This window comes from Mauremys reevesii, linkage group 9 (genome assembly GCF_016161935.1).
Source record: "Mauremys reevesii isolate NIE-2019 linkage group 9, ASM1616193v1, whole genome shotgun sequence".
Classification (NCBI taxonomy): domain Eukaryota; kingdom Metazoa; phylum Chordata; order Testudines; family Geoemydidae; genus Mauremys; species Mauremys reevesii.
In genome coordinates this window covers 26,263,313-26,290,421 of record NC_052631.1, presented here as the reverse complement: position 1 = coordinate 26,290,421, position 27,109 = coordinate 26,263,313, and the positions used below count along the sequence as shown (strand labels likewise).

Sequence of the window (27,109 nt, the reverse complement as noted above, 5' to 3'; positions counted from 1 at the left end):
TATACCTATTTTTTCAATAATAGTTTTAAATATTGTATGACATTTTACTGATGTAAGATACTAGGATGGTGTTACATGGTAGCAGCTGCTCTACACCATTTCCTGTAGCCAACAGGTTTTCTGTGGTTACTGCTAAAGAGGCATTAATTTCTACTCTGCAGTCTATGATCCCTGTTGGAAGGGGTCATAGAGCTCAGGTTATGGTCATGGAAACCAGTGGCAGCAAAACCAGCCTGCCATATTGCTGGTGAGGAAAGGACCTCAAGGAGTAACACTGAGGGGCTTTGCTCCCTGCATATGTCCCAGATCTGTGAGTTTAGTCCCAGCAAATTCTCAGGTTCTGCCCAGGTGTTGGAGCTGTGCCCTGAGCCTACATTAACACCTCTCTTAGAAAGACCAAGTCAGTTAGTGATTGTCATAAATAAACAGATCAGGGTTAAGGTCTCTTTTACCTGGAAAGGGTTAACAAGCTCAGTAACCTGAGAAACACCTGACCAGAGGACCAATCAAGGGACAGGATAATTTCAAATCTCTGTGGAGGGAAGCCTTTGTCTGTGTTCTTTGTTGGTTTGCTCTGTTCTCTTTTTGGATCTAAGAGAGACCAGACATGTCTCCAAGTTCTCCTGGAGTAGTTCCTACTATCCAATAGTGAGTATTAGTTAAAAAGGCGGATTAGTCTTTTGAGTTGTTTTCTATATCTGCAATTGTGTGTTTGCTATAGAATTTCTTTAATTCTGTACTGCTATTGCTTTGACTGAGAAAGAAAGGAGGGGGGATTCTCTCCAAAGATTGATAAGTTTAGACCCTGTGTATTGTTCCATCTGGGCATTACAGAGACAAGTTACTTTCTTTTTATTCTTTAATAAATCTTTTCTGTAAAGGACTTGGTTGATCTTTCCTTGGGTGGATTCTCAGGGAAAGGGGAGGAGGGAGGCATCCCTCTGTAGTTGGATTCCGGTATCTCTCCTAGGAAAAGGGAGGGGGGAGGAAGCAGGGGGGAATGGTTTATTTCTCCTAGGTGTAAGAACTCCATGGATTTGGGGCTCTTGGGATCCCCAAGGATTTTGGGGAAGGACTGTGTCCCAATACACGTACATTATTGGGTGGTGGCAGCTTTTACCAGATCTAAACTAGGATTTTAGTTTAGGGGAGCCAATGCAGGTCCCCATTTTGGAACCCAACAGCTCTAAGTGGGGGTGAGACCTATGACAGTGATTTAAGCTTTTGAGGTTTATTTGGCACAGAGAGTCCAAAAATCTTCTCTGGTGCAGAATGCCTAAGTGGCCATTTCCCGTTGAAAAGGGGCTTTCTCCTGAATTGCAGGAGGCAGATGCTTGGGAATACTATTTTCTATTTGATTGAGCCCCTTCATTCTAAATTCTTATATAAATTGATGCACTTATTTTTTTAATTTGAAATTTTTAGAAGGTGAGCTTGTGGTGAAAGGGACATTATACCAAGCTACTCTGTTTTAATAAGCAGGTTTTGTTGCTTTTGACTTTTTAAACAAAGATGAATAGAAACCCTATTGTCCATTTAGAGAGCATTATTAAATCATTTTGTATTTCTCCTACTGCCCTGGAAAAAGTTCGCCATTGTGAAAGAATAGAATGTCATATTAAAAATAGCTAAACACTTGTTTTCTGTGAAATATTTATAAAAGAACTACAAAATATTCATACATATCAGTAAGGCAATTTAAATTGCAATAAAATTTCCTCTTTTTTTGTTCTTAAATATTTTTGCATTATGTGTGCCATGCTTCTTATAGTGACACAAGATGGACAATAAGAAACTAATATAAAAAAAGGCCATCATTTACTGAAGATTTTTCAGATACATTTCTGGAAAGCAATTTTATTTTGATGTTCACTATTTGTTGGCAAAATAAAAGTGCCTTATGTTTTTAATTGAAGTCTATTTGTCATTGAGTAAATCCATACTAGTTCATAATGCAAAAAATTTTCCCAAGTCTTTCTCTTTTGCATGTTCATTGTACATTGATTATTGTAAATGTATTTGGAGTCACCTACATGCTTCATGGCTGCCTTTGATTAAACTTCCACAAATAAACTCAGTCCAGATGGAGATTTTAACAATTACTCAGCCTGTATTTCTCATTTCAAACAACTTGAATATATGTTATTGTGAAATCGCTGCCAAATTGATTCTTAGCTGTGCACTTGTACATGCCAGAATCTGAAGATTTTGGATTCTGAATGATTAATGTCCCTTGGGGATGAAGAAGTTCACTTCCAGATGGTCTGCCTTTACTAGCTGGAGAAAGCACAGAGTGGTCTGGCAGCTCCCATGTGATTTCTGGTTTTGGTATCCCCAGTGCCATACAGTTGAGCTGAACTGCTGCCCCAGCCATAGTGCGAATACTCTGTGGTGGTCTGTTTGTAATCCGTGGTGGGTAGGCTACAGTCATTACAGGAACAGTTATAGATGACTCTCCAGCATTGTTCTGAGCCTTACACAGGTAGTTTCCTCTGTCATGAATGGTTGCTTCTCGAATAACTAACGTACCATTTTCAAGTAATATGTATTTCCCAGTGATTTGAGGCCGATCTAGCACATAGCCACTTGGTACTGTCCATATAATGTTTGGTTTGGGGCTTCCATCAGCAAGACAGTGAAGGGATAATGTTTCCCCACTGATGCTCTTTATTGGTCCTCTTGAACGAGTAAGAATAGTGGGTTTCTGACCAACTTCCAAGATGATCAGCTTTTCAATGTAGCCCACTTTATTTCTAGCTGCACAGCGATACTTTCCTGCATCATCTCTGAAAGGATTATATATGATGAGGGTACCATTACTGCCTATATAATACCGGGAAATTCTGACTCCACTGGAAAATCGTGTGCCATTGGGTAATATCCAGATGATTTCAGGAGGAGGGTTTCCATCTACTGAACAATTTAATATGATGGTTTTTCCTGGTTTTGCTATTATTTTTTCATTGAATGGATTTCTAAACATTGGTCGTCTTAGCATTTCTAATACCTCCAACTGTACTACCAATATGCTTTCTCCTCCATCATTACGTACCACGCATATAAAATCTGCTGTGTCTGAAGGCCTTACATTCCTAATTTCAAGTGTCCCATTTTTGTGTACTGTTATTCTGCTCCCATAGTACGGAGCTGTTAGGAAAATATTGTCAGGCATTATCCACATAATTTGAGGGGAAGGTGTCCCTTCTGACATACAATCTATTTGCTTCTTTGAGTGCCTTATTGCTGTTGCTTTAATGACCGTTTTGTTTGTATATAAACCATTTATCAGGGGTGGCTTAGAAACAACATCCAGTTTATAAAGTTTTGTGTCATCTCCACCAGGGTTACGGGCAACACATACATATTCCCCAGCATCCAACAGTTTCACTTTGCTGACTGACAGTGAGCCATTAACATGCAGTAAATATCTGTTTGTTGAAGCTGAGATCATGTCACTGGAAGGTAGCAACCAAAATATTTTTGGCTTGGGTTCTCCAACAACTTCGCAGTCAAATACTGCATTATCCCCAGCTTTTACTTTAGCATATGTCCTGTAATTCTGCTTTATACGAGGTGAAGCTGTTACAACTGTAATGTGTACCTTCATTTCATCTTTTCCTAGTGTATTTTGGGCATAACAGGTATAGTCTCCCTCTTCAGCTATTCCAACCTTGTTGAAATACAGAGTTCCATTGTCAAAAAGAATGTATCTCCGAGACCTGCGTCCACTGTCATCTGCTTGCATCACATTATTAATCATCGTGCCATCTGGCAAACTCCAGGAGATCTCTGGCTCAGGTGACCCAGACGCTTTACAGTCCACTTTGAAGTCCTTCCCATATGGCACCTGTTTTTTAAAATACTGTTTTTGGTCAATCTTTGCTGGTTTCATAGTCACACTGACTTTCATCAGTATCAGGTCATCTCCAATTCTGTTTCTTGCTACACATAAATAGTCACCTGCATCCTTTTCTGTGACTGCCTCGATAAACAAGGATCCATTAGGATAAACATGGATTCGACTTCCCATTCTAGAAGAAAAAAAGAATGATTCAATATGTAGCCACATGCTAAAGGAGAACACTGAGCCCTAATAAGTGATGTAAAGATGTATGGACTCAAGTGGATGAATTGCTGTGGGTTTTTTTCTTCTGTACCTTAAAATTGTGCCTATCCCATGCTGTAGGTACATGTACACTATTTGTTTTAAGGAAAAACAAAGATATAAGAGTATCTTTCCCAACCCTGTTCCCCCATTTTTGTTAGGACTAATTTATCTCCTCCCCCTGCCCTTGACCACTGAAACCCAGCTCAACCCACCGCCTCCCCAAAAGACTTGGGGGGGAGGGGTGTGGAAATCTTGCTATGTGCCATGAAAGTCATCAAATTTGGGCTCTATCAGATAAACAGGGGAAGAGAGATCCAGAATTTATGGGCCAGGTCTTCAGCCAAATCCAAAAAACAGCTAGCACAGGTCAGAGGGTTGTGTGCAAAGCAGACTTAGAGCTCTCCTTTACACTGTCTCCCTCCTGCAGCAGTTGTGGGTAGAGACATTTTCCTCCTGCATTGTGTTAGAACAACCTGATGGCTGCTCTAACACCAGGGAGCTGAAATCACAACCCAGGATCAGCACAGCATAAAGGGCATCATGACTGTTGCCACATTTCCCCATGACACCTGCAGCAAGGGAAGTGCATGGTATAATGCCTGCATCTGTAACTTTCACTCCATGCAGCTGAAGAAGTGAGGTTTTTTTACCTATGAAAGCTTATGCCCAAATAAATCTGTTAGTCTTTAAGATGCCACGAGACTCCTTGGTTTGTTTTTTTTTGTGGATACAGACTAATATGGCTACCCCCTGATACTTGACACCATGGTATAACAGCCACTATAAGATCATCCTTATAGTAAGATAATTGACTCCTGGCTGGTTAAACTGAATTTAGAGCCAGTTTATGCTAGCAGTGTGACACATTAGTTAGAACATGCTGCACCCGATAATCTGGGCCTTGGAGTCTGATTCTGATCTCACACCAGTGTTTACACTAGTGTAATTCTAATGACTTCAGTGGAGATCCTTCGGAGTCTTACTGGTGCAAGTGAGTAGAATTAGGCCCTAAGGAAAACATTCCTTCCACCATTTCCCTCCTGTTTAACTTGGCGTGGTAGGGGTGGAACCATACCCAGGTTTATAAATGGTTTATTTGTCTTATAGTGAATGTATAAAATAATAATCTGGATAAACATTCATAAAATGAACATTAGAGACCAAATATCAAATCTTTTGGAAAAATATCAGTATTAAACCAAGGCAATGTAATTAATTTTAAAAGGGAAACCATTTATTACAGTTACCTATTTAATAATACATGCTTACTGTGTTATCAGTTGTAAAGTGAGGGTCTCACATTGTCCTTCTGCAGGAAAAATGCACATGGGCAAGAGAGATGAGCTAATTCTGACACTTTACAGGTGCAGAAGAAAACTTTCATCTACAGTGTGAGATGCCTCATTTTTTAATTAGGGTTTTGCCTTTGTTGCACACTGTATGAAAAACTTTGTTTTTTCCTCTAATCTCTCCCATTCAGACTTTTTCGGACTACCTAGTCCACACTAAAGAAAAAATTAGGCTAAATTATAAATGTTCTACACACCCAAATTTCAGGACCAGAGCTCATCTGAATCTGGTAATAACCATTCCATGCTTGCAGAGTTTAGGAGCTCTGTAATACTGAGGTACCATTTCTGTGGCACTACTAAGCTCTGCCGCATGAAGTGATCTTTTCCATTTTACAATATAGCTGAAAACTGGAAATGAAGAATCTGTGCAGTTATTTGACACCTTCATAGATCTGGCCTTTCCTAAGTAAACCCTGTCGATCTCAACCAGTCTCTTTTTGGGAGGAATTCTAAAAGTATGGGTTTTATAATTGTGGAAGTTGTTCATATAATCAGAAATCTAATCTGCTTGAACTTTTTGCTTGGGAAGTAAGTTTCAGAGTATGAAGCAGTCTCTGGAGTTGTAGAATGAACCCGCCTCCCCTCCCCCCTCTAGCTCTTTGTTCAATAACTAGATCCCAGAAAACAGAAGATGAGTGAGAAACTGTACTTTAGTGGCAGGCTTTAATAAACCTTTCCTCAAATCTCTGTGTAAAACGCATCTTAATTTATAATGCTTCTAGCAGCCTATAAAAAGTGATGTGTGGTGATGGGCAGAAGGTTCTACAGCTTTTTTGGTGTGCAGGATATAGATAGAAAGCTAGGACTCCCTTGCACTGAAAGCAAGTAATATCACCTGGAAACTGGCAGTAACTTAGACTCACTGGAATATCTCCTGCTCTACTGATTTTCAGAATTAGTTAAATGCAAGACTCCACCTACATTTAACCTGGGCACATCCCTTTGTTTCTTCCATGCACCTGTGGTTTTGGCAACATCTAAAGCAGGATGGGCAACATTTGGCACGTGGCTCGCCAGGGTAAGCCCCCTGGCAAGCCGGGCGGGTTTGTTTACCTGCCGCATCCACAGGTTCGGCCGATCACGGCTCCCACTGGCCTGGAATGGCGAACAGCGGCCAATGGAAGCCGCAATTGGCTGAACCTGCGGACGCGGCAGGTAAACAAACCGGCCCGGCTCACCCTGGTGCTTACCCTGGTGAGCCGTGTGCCAAAGGTTGCTGATCCCTGACCTAAAACTTATCCACCAGGTTCTTCTCCCCTAGTGGCAGAATGCCAGATCTGGCCATTTAAAATAAGTATTAATAAAATGAATATAAAGCAAGTATATTGTGTGTATGAATTTGGTACACATTACCATAAACTGCAACCTTTTATTTAAATCAACTCAGTATCAGCAGATTTTATTTTATTTTTATTTTTTTGTTAAAAATAGACTGTCATTGAATTGGGCCTTTTAGACTGCTATTTATCATTTGAAATCATTTTAACACTAATATTTACCCTGCAATCTAAAATGTGAAACAATTAATTTCTTTGGTCATACTTACTGATTGCCAGTAACATGACTGCAGTAAATTTATTCCCAACTTTCAGTAATTGGACTGTAAACTCCTCACAGGATTTTGCTTTTAATACAGTAAATGAGGTTTTATAGGTTTTTTTATAAGTAAACAAATGAATACTTTAGTAATGCCAGTTTCTCTCCAGCCAAATGGCTGGCAACTGGTGTATACAAAAACAAAGTGTTAACTGGTACCCAGTCTTAGTTGCTCTCATTCTGTAACTGGCAAGAATGTGAGACATGTCAACTCAGCCATAAAATACAGAAGTCAAAGCAGCTGTCAAAGATTGCAAGAGTAATCAAGACCCTAGTTTTATAAATTTGTGTTCTCACTAAATTCTATTTGCTTTCCAGAAGAAACTACATTCACTAGATCCTTTTTCTTAATGAACTAGCAAATGGCTTTTCATATTTTTAGCGACTATATTAGTTTTGGAATTTTACAATCAAAACTTTTATAACAGTTAAACTGTCCCCACTTCCGCTCCAACAAATTTAGATTTTATTGTGCAACTGTTTTAAATTATTTCATGATGGGAAAGCAGTTTATTTTTACAAAAATAAATTGCTAATTTTTACCAATTAAATATTTATATGACATCAGACTATATCACTTTGAGCAATCAGTTTGCTTGGCACTACATTCACAAACTATCATTGTCACTGCTAAATTAGTTTGTTTCAACAAGCAGTCTTACAAAGCACAAATTAAATTATTGTTACCATATACAACAGATTTATAGTAAGTTTATTGTATTTCTATGCAGCCATTGTGCTCTGAGATGCCATTAATTTAATTGATGTTAAATCTCTTCTGTGGTACATATGGCATGTAAAAGCCTTAGTAAAGTAAAATCCTCAAGCTTACTCTAATGTATATATGCTGCATGAGTGTCAACTTTATATTAACAACCAAATCCTATTCAACTGACATACGTATGTTGAGGATTTGGCCTTAAATCAGAACAGAATAAAATGACCTAAATTCAGCCATTGCATGAATAAATTAGGCTTCACGGGATTTAGTTGGGCTGCACCCCCTTACGATAGGGCTGAATTTGGGCCTTTAGTATTAGAAATATAATAATAAAATTGCATTTTCAATCACTAGAGATGACTCTTGTCACAGGTTAAAAACAAAATTGGCTTCAGTTAAGCAGAGTTACAGTACGTTAGGCACTTATGCTTGGCAATATCACAGGATTGACTCTCTTTTAAAAAATTATTTCAGTGATTTGTGGTCTGCTATGTTAAAGTAAGCACCAGAAAAATAAAGCAAGAGCTCAGTCACAAAGAAACATTCCTACCTGTGCCATTGGTCAACAACTGCCTTGGAAGGTAACCTCCAGATTATTCTGGGCTTTGGCTCCCCAGTAGCTGAACAGTTTAGAAGCAATCTGTCCCCAAAATTCAACTGAGTCATTTTCAGAGATGCAGTTGCTATTCTGGGAATTGTATCTCTCTGCTCCACCGTGAGATTTACCACCCTCCTCTCTGACCCAGTGGAGCTTGTAGCTATGCATTCATAATTCCCGCTGTCAGAAGGAGCTATGTTTCTTATGTAGAGGGTTCCGTTGGAGAACAGGAACAGTTTGGCATTTACAAAATGCAGAGGCTTCACTACTGTTCCATCAAAGAGGACCCAGTGAACACTCGGATGAGGGTTTCCTTTTGCAGTGCAGGGGAGTTTCAAACTTTCACCCATAATTCCTGCAATGTGTTGTCTCTTCTCTTCCAAAATAACGGGAGGTGCCACAATCACCTGTAGTTTTACTGTCAGCGTATCAGCACCAGCTGGATTACTAGCCATACATGTGTAAAGCCCTCTGTCATAAACAGTGACTTCCTTGATTATTAAAGTGCCATCCGGTTGCACAGACGCTTGCTTGCTTCCTGGAAAAGATTCCGAGACATACGTTTTGTTTGCTAGAATCCATGAAATGGTAGGGATGGGCCTACCTTCAGCTCTACACTTCACAGACACAGGCTTTCCAGAATGGACAGTGATCACTTTTGACCTGCCCTCTAGGATCCTCGGTGGATATGCCACCACAGACAAAGTGACCAGGAGCTGATCTGAACCATGCTGGTTGGCAGCAATACACAGGTACTGTCCGCGGTCCTGAATGTTCACATTCTGGATGGAGAGGGTGCCATTGGCAAACACTTCAAACCTGTTGTCACGCTTGCTTTTTGATACATCAGTCCCTAATTAAACAAAAAAAAGTAAAATATATTTACGTAAAATATATATTACGTAAGAAGCCTTTATTTATTTACTTCTGCTTTTTATCTAATACAATAATATTTGCAACCAAAAAAGAAAAAAAAACAGCTGCCTTGGTTTTTATCCTGCACTCATCACCATGGTATCTGAGCACACTTTCTTTGTCCCAGCCTACTTTCTTTAAAAGGGCTAAGAAAAGTGACAGGAATGAGAGGAATAATAGCACATGTGTTTATGTAAATTGTGAAAGATGTCTTAAGGGACCAACAAAAATCGATTACATAGGTGGAGGTGATCTTCCAATAAAAGGGAAGCAGAATTGCTCAGCAATGGAGCACAGGATCTTATTACAGGCGGATTCTTAATAAGCCTGGTCTTCTGTATAGGCCTCACTACAATAATGCTATTGTTAACATATGCTGAATATGGTAAACATTGTTAAATACAGATTGACCTTTTTTCCTTTCTCTCTTTTTCTTGAAGAGACATTTTATAAATACAGTAAGACACTTCAGGATGTATGTGCAGGGCTGGGATATTACTACTTTTCAGCCACATGTATTCATCATCTTATTGCTTTATGGATGGTATCCCACCTAAAGCATGGCAATATCCCAGCCTGGTGCACCTAGCACCTGTCTTATTGCTAATATATAATAGAAGACAACATTTTAAACAAGGCTTATACAGCTTACCTGATGACACTTTAGTCCAGTGAATTGTGGGAAGGGGATTACCAGTCGCTTCACAAGGGATGAAGGCATCTGAATTAGCCAAAACGGTAAAAGCAGCCAGTTTTCCTCCGACTATTCTAGGCTTTGCCAATCTATTTTTATATAAGGAGTCCAGGGCTACGAGGTTGTTGTTGGTTTCTTGATCTGCTGTCTTGTCAGACCAGCTTTTGACAGAATTGTCCTTGTTCCTTTTCCGTGCAGGAGTATATGGAGTGGAGCTCTGTGAGGATTTTAATATAGTCAGAGTATTAACTGTTAGTGTTTTGCCTATTTCTGAAACTTCAGGAGACTGTTTATGCCAAAATTTGTTTTCCCATCGGGGAGATAAGGTGATTTGCAAAATACTTGTGTGTGGTGTCTCTGTTATTTGGGATGCTAATGGGGTAGGATGCTGTATGCTGGGGTTGATCATATGGGTAGTTACAGCAGGAGATTTGGTACTGAGCTCATCTTTGTCAGGAAATGTTGCCTTTGCTGTATGTTTCTGCTGAATAACTCTCTGTCCCATTTTTTGGTGTGGTCTTTTACTTACCGTTACAATAGTTTTGTTTTGTTGAATAGGTGCTGATTCAGATGTTACAAAGGATGTGGCGGGTAATATTGTCGGGGAGTTGGAAGACTTCAAAGAAGGTGATGTGGCAGGTTTTTCAGTAAAGAGAACATCAGATGGTAGTTTAACAGGTTGAGTGTTCTCAGCTGTTGTAATTCTCATTAATGTTTGTGTAGTTGTTGCAGGTGAACCTTTAGTTACATCTTTTGTGCTAAGAATCTGTGGCTGAGGCACAGTTGTAACTGGGATTACACTTGTGTTCTTATAAAGAAATTCAGTGGGTATGGGGATGGTGGGCTTAGTTAAAGCCTTAGCTGTTGTCAGGATATACAAGGTTGTGTTCACTGATGAAGCAGTGGTGGAGCTATGGCTTGTAGTAATGCTTTGTGAAGTCATGATCTTCTGGAGCTTTTTCCTCCTTTGATCTCTCCTCCTTCCAGCTCTGAATGCTTTGATTTTAGTGATTTTAGCTTCAGTGTGGGGAACAGTAGTAGATCTAAATGTTGGCATTGGTCTTGTTGCATTCATTTCTTTGTTTATAACAGCTGGAAGATTAGAAAAATAGGCTGAAGATAGCAGTTCTGCAGTAGTAAGAGATGGAATGGGAGAATGTTTCTCTGACATACTATTGTCATGACTGATAGGTTTAGTTACGGATAAGGGATCATCGGTTTGATTCACTTCCACTGAAATAGTTGTTAAATGTAAAGGAGAAACTCTATCTATGGATAGTGTTGCAGTAGTTTTAGGAAGCATGGAGGTTATTGTGGATGATGGTGCTATACTTGTACGTTGTCTGGGTAGCTTCTTCAATAGCTCCTTTTGAATGTGTACCTTTCCAAAGAGATGTTGCCAAGGAATCTTTCCTCTTAAAACTTTGGAAGAAGTTCTAGTTTTAGTGGTTGGGAGGATGGATTTAACATTTGAGAATGTCTTGCTGTCTGCAGAAGTTGTAGTTTCCATAGATACACTAGCAGTCTGTCTTGCAGTTGTAGGGAATCTGACAACATATGTTTGCAATGGTGCACTGGCCTCTAGTTTCCTTTGCAGGGTACCCTGTCTGCTTTCACTATAGAAAGGCATTACAGTGGGAGTTGTTTTTTCTCTTTCTGCAGTGGGTCTGTTTTTCTCTTCAGCCAGAAATGCTGTGGTTTGACTTGTAAGCTGCTCTGATGTGAGTTCTGGTATATCCACTTTCAAAGGTGGGGGCGTATGTGTTTCTGGGCTAAGCAGTTCAAGAGAACTTCTGGAAGGAGTTGTGGGATGTGAACACGATAGACATTTTGTGTTCTGCTCCATAGCTGGAGGCAGAGTTGTACTTTCTCTACTGGATTCTTGTCTCACAAAATTATATCTATGTCCCCTGATAGCTGGAATTCGATCTGGTCTAACAATTCGTCTTCTACCAGAAATTTTCCTTCGTCTTCCATATCGTTGTCTTGACTGTGGTGTATTAGTTGTAACATCTCTAATTATCTGAATCTGCTGATGAGTAATAATAGTTGACCCCGGTGGTAGTTTAGGAGTTGTTATTTTTTGAGTACTGTGAAAATAAATGTGACCAAATTCATTGTTTGGCTTGCTGACAGTCACTACAGATATTTGATGATCTGATTTAGTTGAAGTCTTATCAATAGACTCAGTAAATAAATCAGGTTTTTCAACTGTGTTCTGGGAAGTGACAAGGCTGGTGATTTCAGTAACATCTGCTGTTTGTGTTGTAGATATGATTTTTAAATACTCATTACTTTCCCCAAAAGACACCAATTTGTGTTCAGCATTAAAGTCTTTAGCTGTACTATTCACTAAACTAGATATTGTTAATGGCTGTATAATGGTTAACGATGTTTGATTTAATTCAGAAGTTTCCAGTGAGTTTGGTCTTGTGACTGCAGATTTTAGATCTGCATTTGGCTTTTTGCTCTTGGGTCCTATAGACTGTGTAATCCATGGACTAACTGTTGGAGCGACTGCCTCTGTAACCATGACAGAAGTTGTTTTAGACTTGGTATTACTTGATGTAGTTTTAGGTTCTCCAGTTACAATACTTGCTGAAATTGTTTTCAGAGTAGGTATAGTAGGTGCTTCAGATGCTAGTATAATAAATTCCTCTTCTGGAGGTATAAGGTCACCAGATGTTTCTTCCTTATCCCCAGACACCTTAGAGGCTATATGGTCTGGTGTAGGTGATTTTGTTGTGGCATTTTCTTGTTTTTCTGGCAAAGTGGAATTCTTCTTTGTTTTTTCCAAAAATGCTGCCCAGTGCTGTGGGTCAATTCTCCTAGCTGAGGAAGTGAATTGTCTTCTGTGTCCCCTAAATCGTCTGTTTATTTTGTCCCCATTGCGTCTGTAAGTCATCTCTCTATTGTTGTTCCGTTTATTTGCAATCCCTGTGGGTTGATTTCGAGATGCAGAGTCAGTGGATGCTTTACTTGTTACTGAAGTTTGCACAGTAGCTAATGGATACTTATGTTTTGTAACAGGTCTAAGCTCCTCGTGACCAGATCCATCTCTCTCTCCATTTTCTTCTGGAGCTGTCTTTTGTTTTTGTGAAGCGCCCTCATTCACTTTAACCAGCACTTGGAAAATCAAAATATCCATACCATATTCATTAGCTGCTACACATCTAAAATAGCCACTATCTTGTTCTGTCATCTCTTGTATTTTGAGTGTACCATTGTGGAAAATATGTTTGCTTCTTACAGACTGATGAAGAACTGTGTGCTCAGGTAGGATCCAACTAATAGATGCATCTGGGACACCAACAGACTGACATGGAAGGTAGAGTGTGTCACCAATGAATGCCAAAAGCTGAGCCCCATTAATGTTGTTGTATTCCACATAAGTATCAATCACTGTGATCCTAAATGTTAGGACATCTGCATCATTATAATTTGTGCCTATGCAGTGATAAACTCCAGTGTCAAAACTATCAGCTGTCCGTAGTGTGAATTTTCCACTTTTAGCTATTACGATTCTTCCATCTTCACTAACATATGGCGCTCTAACTTTGCTCCCATCGGCTAGTATCCATTCAATGGTAGGAGTAGGCTCTCCAAATGCCTGGCAGTCCAGTTCCACAGTCCCACCCACTAAAACGGAGTGTTCCACTCTTGTTTTATTATCTCTTGAAATTATGGCCCAGCTGTGTCTCAATTGTTTTTCATCAGCATTGGGCAAGATAATTTGAGCATCAGTTACATATTGAATATGTAGTGTGCTGAGTGTGGTTGCTGTCCTGTCTAACTGTAATGCCACCTGGCGTTGGAGCAGCCAAGAAGGTTCAGCTGTCAGTTCACTCTCTATATTGGTAAAAACTTCTTCACTTTCAGAGTACGTCTGTTTGTACTTGTAACTGATGTAAGGCACTTTGGTCAGTAAGAGATTCCTTTCGAGTTTCAGTGGAGAATCACTGTACAGGGCCAATATGCTCCACAGCTGTTGAATGTGTTCATAATCAATACTACACACCAGAAATGTTGAAAATGATACTTTGAGTACTGTATTATCACCATCTTTGTCAAATGAGAGTGGGGAAATTTTTGTGGGTTTTTGAACATTGCAAACCAAGTTAGCTTCATTTCCTGTTTGGTCTGTCATATTCAACATTATGGTTCCAATAGGAGCTATAAACTCTTTGGGAGAGATGGAAATGAAGTCCCCTTCATCTGGCATAGTGATGTTTTTAAATTTCAGGGTGGGGTCTATTGTTGGCTTCCTACAGGTTAAAGATGCAGATGGGATGTTAACTAAATGTTTGCCTTTAGAATTTCTGGGATTGGCACAAACTGGACATTGCTGGGCACTAGAAGAACCTCTGTCTTTCTTGCACTTTATAATATCTAGGGGGAGGAAAAAACAATGTAAGTTTTTGTGATGCTAGTTCCAGTACCAAAACAACAACTTATATTTTGCTGAAAGATCTGTCCTTGAATAAAGGGCTATAAAGTACTGACAATAGTGATCTTCAAGTCATCACCAAGCTTTATTTTAACTCTTTACTATTCCACTAGTGAAACGTTCAGCATGATCATAATTGCTATCACAGCTAGTTAGCATGCCACAGCCTTGCCTTGGGAAGCACACAGCTCTAGCAAGAGCTGTAGCAGGCATTGTTCTATTGTGCCCAGATCCTGTCCAGGGGGGCAAAAAGGAGAAGAAACTCCTTGTGCCCTCTTCTTAATTTGTGCACCTTCCCTGTGGTCAGGCACAATATGGCCCTAATTAATTGAGGCTTACCATTGCGAGGTAGGAAATTATTACTTTCTTTATTTTAATTACAGCAAAGGCAAGCCCTAAAAAACAAAGGGACTTATCCAACACTGCCTTTCTTCTCCTCCTTCAGCCACAGGACTAGCCTTCCCTTTTATCTCACCCTTTCCAAAAAATCATCTGTCACACATCTTATAGTGGTTTGGTAACATCATCTGGTTATGCTTTGTCATGAAAACAATTTATCTAAAAAAATTTGTCTGAAGAAAGCTGCTTATTCTTGTAAATAATTATTATTCCTGAGATTAAGATTGCAAACCATAATATCATAGTATGCTCTAAAAATATAAATACCAGAACAAATACTTTTCCTAGTTATCAAATTGTAAACGGCACAGAAAATATTACATATTTAATGCATCTCTCTATCCTCACTTCACCTAAAATGTACCTCAGTCCAGCCCTAGAGGGAACCTCTTATAGAGAGAGAGGATAATTCATTCTCTTTTTACATTCTCACCTATCGAGAAAGAACATAATTCATTCTTGAACATTCAGCTTTGGACACTGCCAGAAAAGGTTCCATTTAGAGACACCTGAGCTTGGAAATGTATTGGGACCACTAACCTCAGTTCATCTAGGCCACTAAACAACATTCAGATATTCCCTGTTTGCATGCGTGTGTGTGTGCACACCTTGCTAGCCAACAATAATGGAAATGAAAGAGATGCATGGTAATTTACGGGAATAAAGTACCATGGGGCCATGGAATGGTAAGGAATAACATTTTAAACAGCTAACAAGGAAGTCACAGAAGATCAACAGAAAGTCACAGAATAAAGTGTTATACTTTAAAAAGTGTTATAATAGTAATGACCAATCTCTTACTCTTTGTAAGTCATTTAATTACTAATTTGCCAAAAAAAAAATTATTATAATGCCTCTATCCAGATGTTACTCACTGATAATTATAATACTTTGCACTTAAATAGTGCAGTTAAACGAAGAATCTTAAAGCACTTTCAAAACCTGGAAGTTACTTTCTCCATTTTAATGGTGGCTTAGAGAGGGTATGGTCACACATTAAATCAGTGGCAGAACCCAGATCTCCATGCTCACCCCGTAGCTGTAGCCACTAGACAATGATGCCTCCCTTGTAAAGACCTTAAGGGAAGTCACCACTCTAGTAAGAAACAAACAAATATTCAGCTCATACTGTACCTGGCCATTGTTCTGCCCAGTCTACAAACCATTGTAGATCACAATCACAGGACCAAGGGTTTCCATGAAGGTATATGCTCTCTAGTTCAGGCATGTAGGAAAACATCTCTTGTGGTAATGAAGTTAAGAAGTTGTCAGACAAGTATATATGCTTTATGGAGGATGTTTTAAATATCTGGATGTAGCGCAAGGTGACAAAAGTGTCTGGATGAAGCTGTTTAAGTAAATTTCCTTCCAAGTGCACCAGCCTCAGTGATGTAAGCCCATAGAAAACTTCTGGGTGTATAAATTCAATTTGATTGTGGTCCATATGCAACCGTACCAAGCTCTTGAGACCATGAAAAGTGTCCCTCTGAAGTATTCTGACTTTATTATAGCTCATTTTTAAGACCTGTTGGTGAAAAGATAGTGATAAAAAGTCTAATAAAAACTACATTATTTCGGCATTGGTAGAAGAATTCTAGCCAACTCTGAATTATTATTACTCTGTTAAGTGAAGTACCTAGGTACACAAGTGATAGACACTATGGGAAAAACCAGCAGATATAATAACTTTTATAACTGTGATTATGGTCAGACATGACCTCAAAGATACCTTCTTATTCAACAGGCCAATGTATGTACACACTTTATTCACACCAATGGTCCTAATGAAACTGCTTTTGTGAAGAAAGTAAGCAGGGTTTGACCATAAAATAAGTGAGTGTATATTTTTTTCCCCTTCACTTACTACTACAGTGCCTATACAAATATGGGAGGACAAGCTAGATTCTTGGCTGACAAATAATGAAAAGAATTGTTAACTCAGTCCCAGTTGAAGGATCTTTTTATGAGAGAGAATGTGCTAGCCAAAGCTCAACTTTCTGATGGCACTATTTGCAGACTGGCAGTCATAAAATGAGCAAATTTGGCAAAAGGTCATTGAGTGCTAATAAATATGGAATTATAATACCATTTTTGCAGTCATTTTTCAGGTTGGGATCATACTTTACATACTTTAGTAGCTTTCTAATCCTCACAAAGAACTGGTGGTGATTTTATGAATTACTGAATGTTGCAAATTAGCAAGTAAACAAATATAAAAAGCAACGATAATGCACAAAATCTACTTTGTTCAAGTATTTGCCAAATATAATTGTTATAATTATTTACAGTCATATTTGTGTTCTGCTAGTTAATAGCAGCTGTGGATCAAAGTTTCAGTTGGGAAACTTTTAGGCCTTGTCTACACATGTAGCCATTCAGGAATAGCTATGCCCGAATAACTCCATATGTAGACACTCTTATTCCAAAACAAGAGTGCTTTGTTCCGGAACACAAGCATCCACATGTAGAGTTATTAAAAAATGCTGGTCCTGACTAACTCCATATGTAGACAAGCCCTTACTCTCCTTAACTGCTAACGGACTCTTGAAAAAGCAAACAAACAAAAACCCTCAGCTCTCTACTGTAGCTTCCAGGCTGTTCAGTGAAGTGCAAAATGCTCTGAAGTCCATCTGTTGGAGCTACCCCTAGTGAAATATGCACTAATACAGCCAGAAGCATTGCAGCAGGCTTCTCATCTGGAAAATAGAAAGTTAATACTTTTAAATTAATATGTGTGAGCAGCACACAGAGTTAGTCTGAAGATAAGTATATTTTATTTAATTTTCTAATATTTCTGAATGGCACAACACACCAGCTGCTCCAATGGCAGAATTGCCTCTGAACTTGTAATACACTTTATAAAAATAAAGTAATTGTTCATATATGACCTTCCTTTAACAATCTTCTAGTAAATCTCTGCAGAGACATTCTAAGAAACCCAATTGGTTCTGTGTGCAAATGATGGGATGTGCAAATTAGTGAAGATCTACTATTATAAGTTTACTAATTTTTATTTTAAATAAGAAATAAAGCACCAAATATTATAAACCTGTCTTATCTACTGTTATAACATCAAAGAACTGCAATGTCCCTTAGTATTAGAATTTAACATTTTCTTTCTGTAGGAAACTTTCTTGGCTGAAAGTGGCAGGAGAAACATATTCCGTCAAGATTTTCATCTCTTTAAAAATGCATTTATTTAGTCCATCAAATTAACAAAGATAACTTTTCTACCAAAGATGTCGTACGAGGAGCTTTGCAGCAATACTCTCCCTTTTGTCTTGGTGGATATGAATAAGCAGGGCTGGCCTTACCATGAGGCAAACTGAGTCGGACGCCTCAGGTGCCAGACTGTGGGGGGAGAGAGCGCCACTAGGACCCAGAGTGTAGAAAATCGTGTCTGCTGATGGTGCATATGTATTCTCTCTGCTCTAGATCAAGGGTCGGCAACCTAAGGCACGCATGCCAAAAGTGGCACGCATGCTGATTTTGCCTGGCACGCGGCTGCCAGACAGGGTCCTGGCCGCTGGCCCCGCTCAGCCCACTGCCGGCTGAGTGAACGGAACCCCAGGCCAGCAGGAGGCTGAGCGGGGCTGGTGGCCCAGACCCCAGACTGGCAGCAGGCACCCCCCCCGGGTCCCCCCTCACCATGCTCGGGTTCTGCGGCTCCCGGGAGCGAGAGTCGCCGGAAAGCGGGGCCCTGAGCCTGCTGCAGGAGTGGGGGTGGTGGCTCACACTCCCAGGAGCCGCAGAGTCTGAGCGTGGCAAGGGGGGAACCGGGGGGGGGGCTTTACATATGGGGACCGCATGCATCCACTGCAGGAGGCCCTCCCCCGGGGGGGGGCACCGGGCCACAGCCCAGGCAGGCGCACGCCCCGGCTTCCCCCCTCACCGTGCTCAGGTTCTGTGGCTCCCAGAAGTGTGAGCTGCCACCGCCGCTGTTCCTCCCGCAGCTCCCGCCCCCCCACTTCCTCAGCACTCTGCGGGGGAGGGGCTGTGTGCGCAGCAGCCCGGCAGTGTCTTTTGCCTCCATGTGAAGCCAGCATCTGACCGGCATGGGCATGGTAAGGGGAGTCCCAGGGAGCAGGCGGAGGGTTGGAAGGGTCAGGAGTTCTGGGGGGTCCTGTCAGGGAGTGGTTGGATAGGTGTGGGAGTCCCCGGGGTCGGTCTGGGGGTGGGGGAGTGGAGAAGGGTTGGGGCAGTCAGGGGACAGGTAGGGGGTAGGGTCCTAGGGGGGAAGTTAGGGTGGGGGGGTCTCAGGAGTGGGCAGTCAGGGGACAAGGAGCAGGGAGGCTTAGGTAGGGGGTGGAGTTCTGGGGGGCAGTTAGGGGCAGGGGTCCCGGGGGGGCAGTCAGGGGACAAGGAGCGGAGGGGGTTGGGGGTTCTGACAGGGGCAGTCAGTGTAGGAAGTGGGAGGGAGTGGATGGGGATGGGGGTGGGGCTCTTCCCTCTTTTGATTGTTGAAATGTGGTAACCCTAGGCAAGGAGGAGCTGGGGGGCGCATGGGGGCTGGCGCCCGCATACATTCACTGCACCCTGCATGAGCCCCTAGGGGAGCACCGGGCCACAGCCTGGGCAGGAGGAGTGGGGGGCATGGCTGCTCCCTGCTAGTAGCACCGCCGCCTTTGCAGGGCTGCTGCCCCCCTGCACCGCGCTGGCTCCTCCATGGCTGGGGCTTGCTGCTGCCGCAAGCGGAACACTCTGGCTCTCCGGTGCCTCCAGAAGGTGGCTCCTCTCTGCCAATCTGCTGCGGCCCAAGCCTGACAAAGCCAGTGAGTAGACTCGGGGCGGGGACCACCTGGGCGGGGTGGAGAGGGCTCGCGGGGGGGCTGTGCACCCTTCAGGGGAGTACAGGGGGTGAAGAGGGGGGGAACCTCATCTGGGGAGCAGCCCCTGGGCACGTCTGGCCCCTAGGGTCTATAAAGGCTCGTTGGGATTTGCCCCTCAATGAACCGATGTGCGGGGGAGGTGGGGGGGCAAGGTGGAAGTTTCGCCTAGGGCACAAAATATCCTTCCACCAGCCCTGCCCCAAGGAGTGCGTGCACTCCAGGTTAAGAACCACTGCACTAAACTGATAAGATCTGCATTTTAATTTAATTTTTAAAATTGTAATTTTAATTGTAAAAAACTTTACATACAACAATAGTTTATAGACTTATAGAGAGAGACCTTCTAAAAATGTTAAAATGCATTACCGGCATATGAAACCTTAAATTAGAGTGAATAAATGAAGACTTGGCACACCACTTCTGAAAGCTTTGCCGACCCCTGCTCTAGATGCACAGAGATGGTGGAGTGCTGTGCTGGAGGAAGGAGGGCACAAGAGACATAGCAGGCAGGCAGGAGAAAAGGTGAGAGGGAATAACAAAGCAGCAGGAGCTACAGGGAGAGAGAGAGGAGGAGGAGCCTCTTATGTACCTCTCTAGCACCCCCAGGAGCCTGGACTGATTAACATCAGCTTCTCAGGGAGCTTCCTGTTTCCTGCTACTTCCCTGAACCCACTTGAGGAGAACAGGCAGTCAGCTGAAGCAGTAGGAGCCAGTTAGGCCCTTAAGATGCTGATCTCTTCCCTCACTCAGGCCCTGCTACCAGCCTGCTTATTTGTCCCCTTTAATTGAGTGTTGAGAGCCACTCTAGCTGGCACAGAACAGCAGTCATGAGTGAAAGAAGAAAACGCCGCTCTGGGGCAGCATTCAGAAAAAGAAAGCCAGCAAAGGAAGCTTTTCTATCTAAGCAGGAAGGAGCTCTCCTGAGATACATAGACTCAAATGTTCACGTGAGCCTTCCGGCCCCAGTGAGGATGTGAGTGGTGAGGAGATGCCTGGTATTCCACTTAGTCAGAGTGCAGGTTACCTAGCAGCTACTGCAGCATCCATATCTCCATCTCAAATGGATGTAACCATGCACATTCCTGAAGAAAAGTGTAGATCAGAGAAGAGTGTGGTGGAGGCGCAAGAAACAGCTGCTGCTGAATTTAGTTCCTTAAGTCTAGATGATCCAGGAGTGTGGACCCACTTCAGCAGTAGCCTGAGTGGCTTCCTTGTACTGCATGGGCCACAGCAAGTGAAAAACTTCATGATCACCAAAGACAATGAAAATAGAAGTTTCCATCCAACACACTACTGGCGTGAAATCCCCAATGGTGACAAAGTAGAGGCCATGGCTTATGTACTCAAAAACCCAGAATGCTGCATACTGTTTTTGTTGCAAACTCTTCCAGTCTTATGTTCCAGCCACATTGGGTTCTAAAGGAACAAAGGACTGGAAAAATCTGGCTAAAAATCTGGCATGCCATGAGAAGGCAGCAAAGCACCAGAGAGCATTCCATAGATGGAAAGAGCTTGAGATGAGACTAAGGTTAAAGGCCACCATAGATGATCAGCATCAAGAGAAGATTGTATCAGAGTCTCCTTACTGGCAAAATGTTCTGAAAAGGCTCATTGCCATTGTGAGAATGCTTGCTATCCAAAACTAGCACTGCGTGACACTTCTGATCAGCTGCATGTGCCAAACAATGGAAACTTCCTTAAAACTGTGGAACTGATGGCTGAGTTTGATGCTGTACTCCAGGAGCATCTAAGAAGAGTCACCACCCAAGAAATATACACACACCACTACCTTGGAAAAACCATTGAAAATGAGATCATACAGTTACTGGCCACAAAAGTCAAACAGAAGATTGTGGCATATCTGAAGTCAGCAAGATATTACTCTGTTATTCTGGACTGCACACATGACATCAGCCATACGGAACAAATGACTTTAATGGTGCATTTTGTAACAACAACAGAACTTAGTGAAAATGTCCCTGCAATAGTGATTGTCAGAGAGCATTTTCTAGAATTTATTTACATTGATGATATTACAGGAGCTGGAAGATATGGGAATTGCAATAGCTGACATGAGAGGTCAGGGCTATGACAATGGTGCCAACATGAGAGGAAAGAACAAAGGAGTACAGACACGTATCCGAGAGTTACACCCTCAAGCTTTTTTTGGCCCATGCAGTTCTCGTTCATTGAACTTGGTGGTCAGTGATGCAGCATCAGCTTCTAGTGAGGCTGCTGAATTTTTTTTATGTAATTCAAAGCATCTATGTATTCTTCTCTGCATCAACTCATAGATAGCAAATTTTGAAGCAACGTCTGGGAACATCCTTTCTGACACTGAAACCACACGATGGGAAAGTCAAGTGGAGGCGAGAGAGCCTATCAAACACCAAATTGGGAAGATAGATGATGCCATAGTTGCCATTATGGAGGATAATGCTATGATAGGAACTGTTTGTGGGAGAACAGTGGCAGAGGGAAATGGACTCACCAGAAACATACATAACTTCAAATTTCTGTGTGTCTTTGTGTTGTGGCATGACATACTGTCTGAAATAAATGTTTTAAGCAAGAGACTCCAAGGTGTTGACCTCTGTATATCTGGAGCAATGGAACAACTGGACAAAGCAAAGTCATACCTACAGTCTTACTGGTCAGATGAGGGATTTCAAAACGTTCTTAAGAGTGCACAGACGTTAGCAGAGGAATTTCACACTGAAGCTATTTTCCCTTCCAATCAAGAATACAAGTCACCGAAGAAGATGACATTTTGATTACGAGGCATGGGATAATTCTATAAGAGACCCCAAACAACAATTCAAAGTTGAATTCTTTAACCAGGTGCTAGATTGTGCAATACAGTCAGTTGAAGAAAGTTTCATGCAGCTCAAGGAACACGGCAGTATATTTGGGATGTTGTATGATTCTCCAAAATTCCTCACTATACCTGAAGAAGACCTATACCAGCAATGCAGGGCACTAGAGACAGTGTTGACACATGATGACATGCGCGATATTGATGCGAGTAATTTAGGTGATGAACTGAAAGCCCTTTCAAGATACATTTCAGCAGGATCAACTCCAAAAGCTGTTCTGGAATATATGTTCACAAATAAGATGACTACCCTCTTTCCAAATGCTTTTGTTGCTCTGCGCATACTTCTAACACTTCCTGTAACAGTTGCCAGTGGAGAACGCAGCTTCTCTAAGCCAAAGTTAATAAAAACACATCTACGCTCCACAATTACAAAGAAGAGGCTCCTTAGCCTTGCAACCATCTCAATAGAGCATGAGCTGGCCCAGACTCTGGACCTTCAGGAAGCAGTTCAAATCTTTGCAACCAAGAAGGTACAGAAAGCACCACTTTGATTATTCAAACAGATAAAAATGCCAGTGTTTACTATGCAGACAAGAAAAGTTACATTTTGCTGTTCAGGCATTTGAGAGTTAAGTGTTACTTAAAATTTTTGAACAAGGCATTTTAAGTTGTTAGTTCTCCTTTATTGGGGCAGGTAGCAGAGCAGTACCATGAGAGGAGTAGAACAGGAAGAAGGCAGAATTGAGACCTTTCAAAGTTTTGGGCCAAGCGAGGGGACATGGGGGCATCATTTGAGCTCCCCGCCTCAGGTGCCAAAATGTTGTGGGCCGGCCCTGTGAATAAGAATTGCAACTGCTAGATATACTAGCTAGGACAGTGCTGGCAGATATCCACCACGCTCCTCAGCTATGGGTCTGTTCCTATAGGTTGATATCTCTGTAGCAAAACTAAGATGGGACCATCTTCTAATTTCAGTTCTTACCTGTAATGCATTTAAATCAGTGAATGTCTTCTCAGGGATTGTATGGATCTCATTGCTGTGCAACATCAACAACTCCAGTTTCTCCAGGCCGGAAAAATCTGTTTCGGTCAGTTTAACCAAGCTGTTGTAACTGTAACAAACATTTCATTCCAGATCTGGGTTTAGTCAGTCAGCTAAAGTTCAAAAGTAAAAACAAAAGAAAACTTCCTTTTGCAAATGCATAACAAGTAGGTTTTAGTTCTGATCTGACAAGTCAAATTCTAAACGCTTTTTTCATCTTAGCAGGTAAAACTCAAAGATTTTGCTAGTCTGGCACAGACTGATTCCTGTGGACTGTATTCAAGTAGGTGGGGGAAATATCTGCCGTAGATGGCTGCAAGAACATGAGAAGGAGATTACAATCTTTGGACTCTTGTGTAGGAGAAGGAGCTTCAGCACCTGTAAATGTCTACAATAATGCATTGAATTTTTATGATTTTTTTTCAAAATTATTCATGGCTGGTGAAAGGTTGGATCAGCTGGAGTCTTTATTACACAGAAACTACAAACTTCCCCACATTTACCCCATCAATGTGCCTTAACAGTGGATGGAGTCAAAAGAACGTAGTTCACTCTCCATGCCAGTTCAGTCATTGCTCTCTGGTGCAGTAGTCAACAAGAATAGATTAATCATTTCAAAGGCCAGAAGAGATGATTGTGATAATCTTGTCTGACTTTCTGTATAACATAAGCCATAGAACTTCCTCAAAATAATTCCTATTCAAACTAGAACATACCCTGTATCTTTAAAAAAAATAAATAAAAAAAAATCCAATCCTGATTTAAAAATTGCCAGTCATAAAGAATCCATCACTTCCAGTGGTTAATTACCCTCACTGTTAAAAATGTGTGCCTTATTTCCTGTTTTAATTTGTCTACAGCCATTAGATCTTGTTATATCTTTGTCTGCTAGATTGAAGAGCCCATTAATACATTTCTGTTCCCTGTGGAGGTATTATGGACTGTGATCAAATCACCCCTTAACCTTCTCTTTCTTAAGCTAAATAGATAGACTCAAGGAACTCAATGACTATACGGCATATTATCTAATCCTTTCACCATATTTATGGCTCTTCAGTACTGTCTGTGATCAGGGATATGGTGATGTAGATGCCTCTCCACCAGGCCCTGGACAGAGAATTGCATCTTATTTTTCATGGGCCAAAAATCACCAAGCAGTGCTGGTAGTTGTTTTTTAATAATAATTATTTATATTATGGTATATAAGTCTCCCATCAGGATTGCGGCCCCATTGTGCTAGGCACTTGATCACTATGGGTCTGATGCCATGCCTTTTAAGTAGATGGAAAGGCTCCTGTTGACTTCACTGGTCAAGATGAAGCCCTATCAGCCCTGGCTGGATTTGAATGGTGGCCACTGTTAGCCAGCCCATTAGCAGGCCCTCTAATAATAATTATATGGATTAGACACTGATACTGATTTTTTTAAGTTGCTGGCTGGTCTTGTTTGATTGTATTAGCAAGACTTTCATAACAGGGCATTACAGAAAATCAAATCTGAATAGATAACTTGAAGGGGAGGAAGCAGCAAAGAATCCTGTGGCACCTTATAGACTAACAGAAGTTTTGCAGCATGAGCTTTCGTGGGTGAATACCCACTTCTTCGGACTGCTTGCATCCGAAGAAGTGGGTATTCACCCATGAAAGCTCATGCTGCAAAACTTCTGTTAGTCTATAAGGTGCCACAGGATTCTTTGCTGCTTCTACAGAACCAGACTAACACGGCTACCCCTCTGATACTTGAAGGGGAGGGATAGCTCAGTGGTTTGAGCATTGGCCTGCTAAACCCAGGGTTGTGAGTTCAATCCTTGAGGGGGCCACTTAGGGATCTGAGGCAAAAATTGGTCCTGCTAGGCAGGGTTGACCTTTCAAGGTCCCTTCCAGTTCTAGGAAATTGGTATATCTCCAATTATTACCTATTAACTTTTAAGGTTAGTGAGAAATAAAAAGGGAGAAACCAGTATGGATAAAATAAACATCTGTTCCCTCCCTCATTTACCCAATTATAGAACAGAACACTTTGAGACAAATATTCAGGGAAGAATTCCATCAATTAACAGATGGAAACAGAGGAGGCAAAGTATCATATGAAAAGTTTTTCTCATGGTACAGTATGTCCAAAGTGGAAGTGCTGGCACCAATCTCCATAGTATCTGAGACCCTTATATGTTAATCAATTTGTTCTCACAACAACACTGTGAGGTAGAAAGTATTATCATCCCCAGAAAGGTTTAATGGCTAGCCAAATGTTACACAGGAAGTGGCAAACCTCGAATTTGAACACAACTATTGAGTTTCCACTCCAGTCTTAACCTTTGTAAGGATGATCTCAATTCCAGGTGGGAATCCTCTGAATTCAATTTTATAGACTCAATACGTTCAGATAAGTATAAAATAATGAATCTTATACTACAAATTGTTGGAGGTTCTTCCATCCCTAGTGATATGATATGATTTTGCATTAAGGTGGTAGGGTAAAAGTAGTGGGGAAAATCAAGTCTCAGACTGCCAGTTATGGAAAAGGGAAAGGGGGTGAAAGTGATAAAAGTCAGAAAACTGTGGCTTCTTTTATAAAATTGGCTCTTAATGAAAAGAAAACAACTGTACGTAGGATTTCTGGATTTCAGTTTTGTGGTGTCTATTCTTGTGCAATTTATGGTTCAAACTGAATAAATTTTGTTTTTAATTTGTTTTTAAAAATTATATTCCTTAAATTATTTAACTGCCCCCTAGAATCTGAAACTTTGAACTCCCAATCAATGTGGGAGAACATTAGGTTTTGCCAGCTGTCACCTTAATGAAGTCTGAATAGTGCAAAATAGTAGATTTTAAAGGTTTTTTAAATCAATTTTAACCCAAACACAGAAACTCTAATTATATTTTGCAAGACAATGAGAGTTAACTGCACAGCATAGATAAAATGCAGATGTTAAACATACCCTAAATTGATGCGCTCCACATTTTGGGGGATGTGCAGTGGGATGGCTGTGAGGTACCGGAATGTACAGTGTACTTCAGTGGGGACGTAGCAGGCACAGAGCCTGGGGCAAGCACTACTGCTGGGAAGAGCAGCCAGGCAGAAACTGAAGAGAAACTCCAGCAAGCAGGGTTTGCCTCTTCCTTTTACTTTCATCCTGCGTGCTAACCCTAAAACATCCCTCACAGCAAGCATGAACAAATGCAACCCTAAAAACAAAACAAAACAAAACAAAACACAAGCAGTCATATTGTAAAGATAAGTATCTGGTATCTAAGACCTGGGTACTTGTACAATTATTTTACAGAAAAGTTTGCTACTATAAAAACAGTAGGGTTTTCCTCACTGTTCTATACAATAGCTTGGAGTATTTATAATTTTAAAAAATCCTGCACAGTTTCTTACTTTTAATGAGATGCTATTGCTTACAGATGTGGTAGTAGTAGTAATAATAAACCTGACACCCTAATGAGACTATTGTTACAAGTATAATTTTGGTTATGTAGAACATCCATAAATCTGCTTGTAATTTGTTCTTGCCAAAGAACACGTCAGCTCCTTTCTTGCCAAATAATTACTCCAAACAAAATTAACAAATTTCAAAGAATCTGAGC

At 41.1% G+C, this 27,109-nt stretch overlaps 1 protein-coding gene across 2 annotated transcripts; it reads right to left on the bottom strand.

The window, feature by feature from the left end:
• Nucleotides 1-1,724: 1,724 nt before the first annotated feature.
• IGSF10 (immunoglobulin superfamily member 10) lies at nucleotides 1,725-26,690 on the bottom strand. 2 transcript variants are annotated; one of them, XM_039486951.1, is made up of 6 exons: nucleotides 26,458-26,690; nucleotides 23,460-23,589; nucleotides 15,965-16,355; nucleotides 9,943-14,373; nucleotides 8,328-9,228; nucleotides 1,725-4,031 (listed from the first exon to the last, which is right to left on the bottom strand). In XM_039486951.1, the coding sequence occupies exons 1-6, from the start codon at nucleotides 26,688-26,690 to the stop codon at nucleotides 2,123-2,125; spliced, it is 7,995 nt and encodes a 2,664-aa protein (XP_039342885.1). In that variant the 3' UTR covers nucleotides 1,725-2,122. The 2 variants fall into 2 exon arrangements, with proteins under 2 accessions (XP_039342885.1, XP_039342886.1); XM_039486952.1 differs by having other exon boundaries at nucleotides 23,460-23,632; nucleotides 26,458-26,536.
• Between the last annotated feature and the right edge of the window lie 419 nt (nucleotides 26,691-27,109).

Bases quoted from the DNA above. Each gene is read 5' to 3' on its own strand.
- IGSF10 (XM_039486951.1), bottom strand. From the start codon at position 26,690: ATGCTTGCTGTGAGGGATGTTTTAGGGTTAGCACGCAGGATGAAAGTA. The intron at 14,374-15,964 runs GTACAGTATGAG...TCCTCCCCCTAG, and splicing joins CTGGGCAGAACAATGGCCAG to ATATTATAAAGTGCAAGAAA. The intron at 9,229-9,942 runs GTAAGCTGTATA...TTGTTTAATTAG, and splicing joins CTGGACTAAAGTGTCATCAG to GGACTGATGTATCAAAAAGC.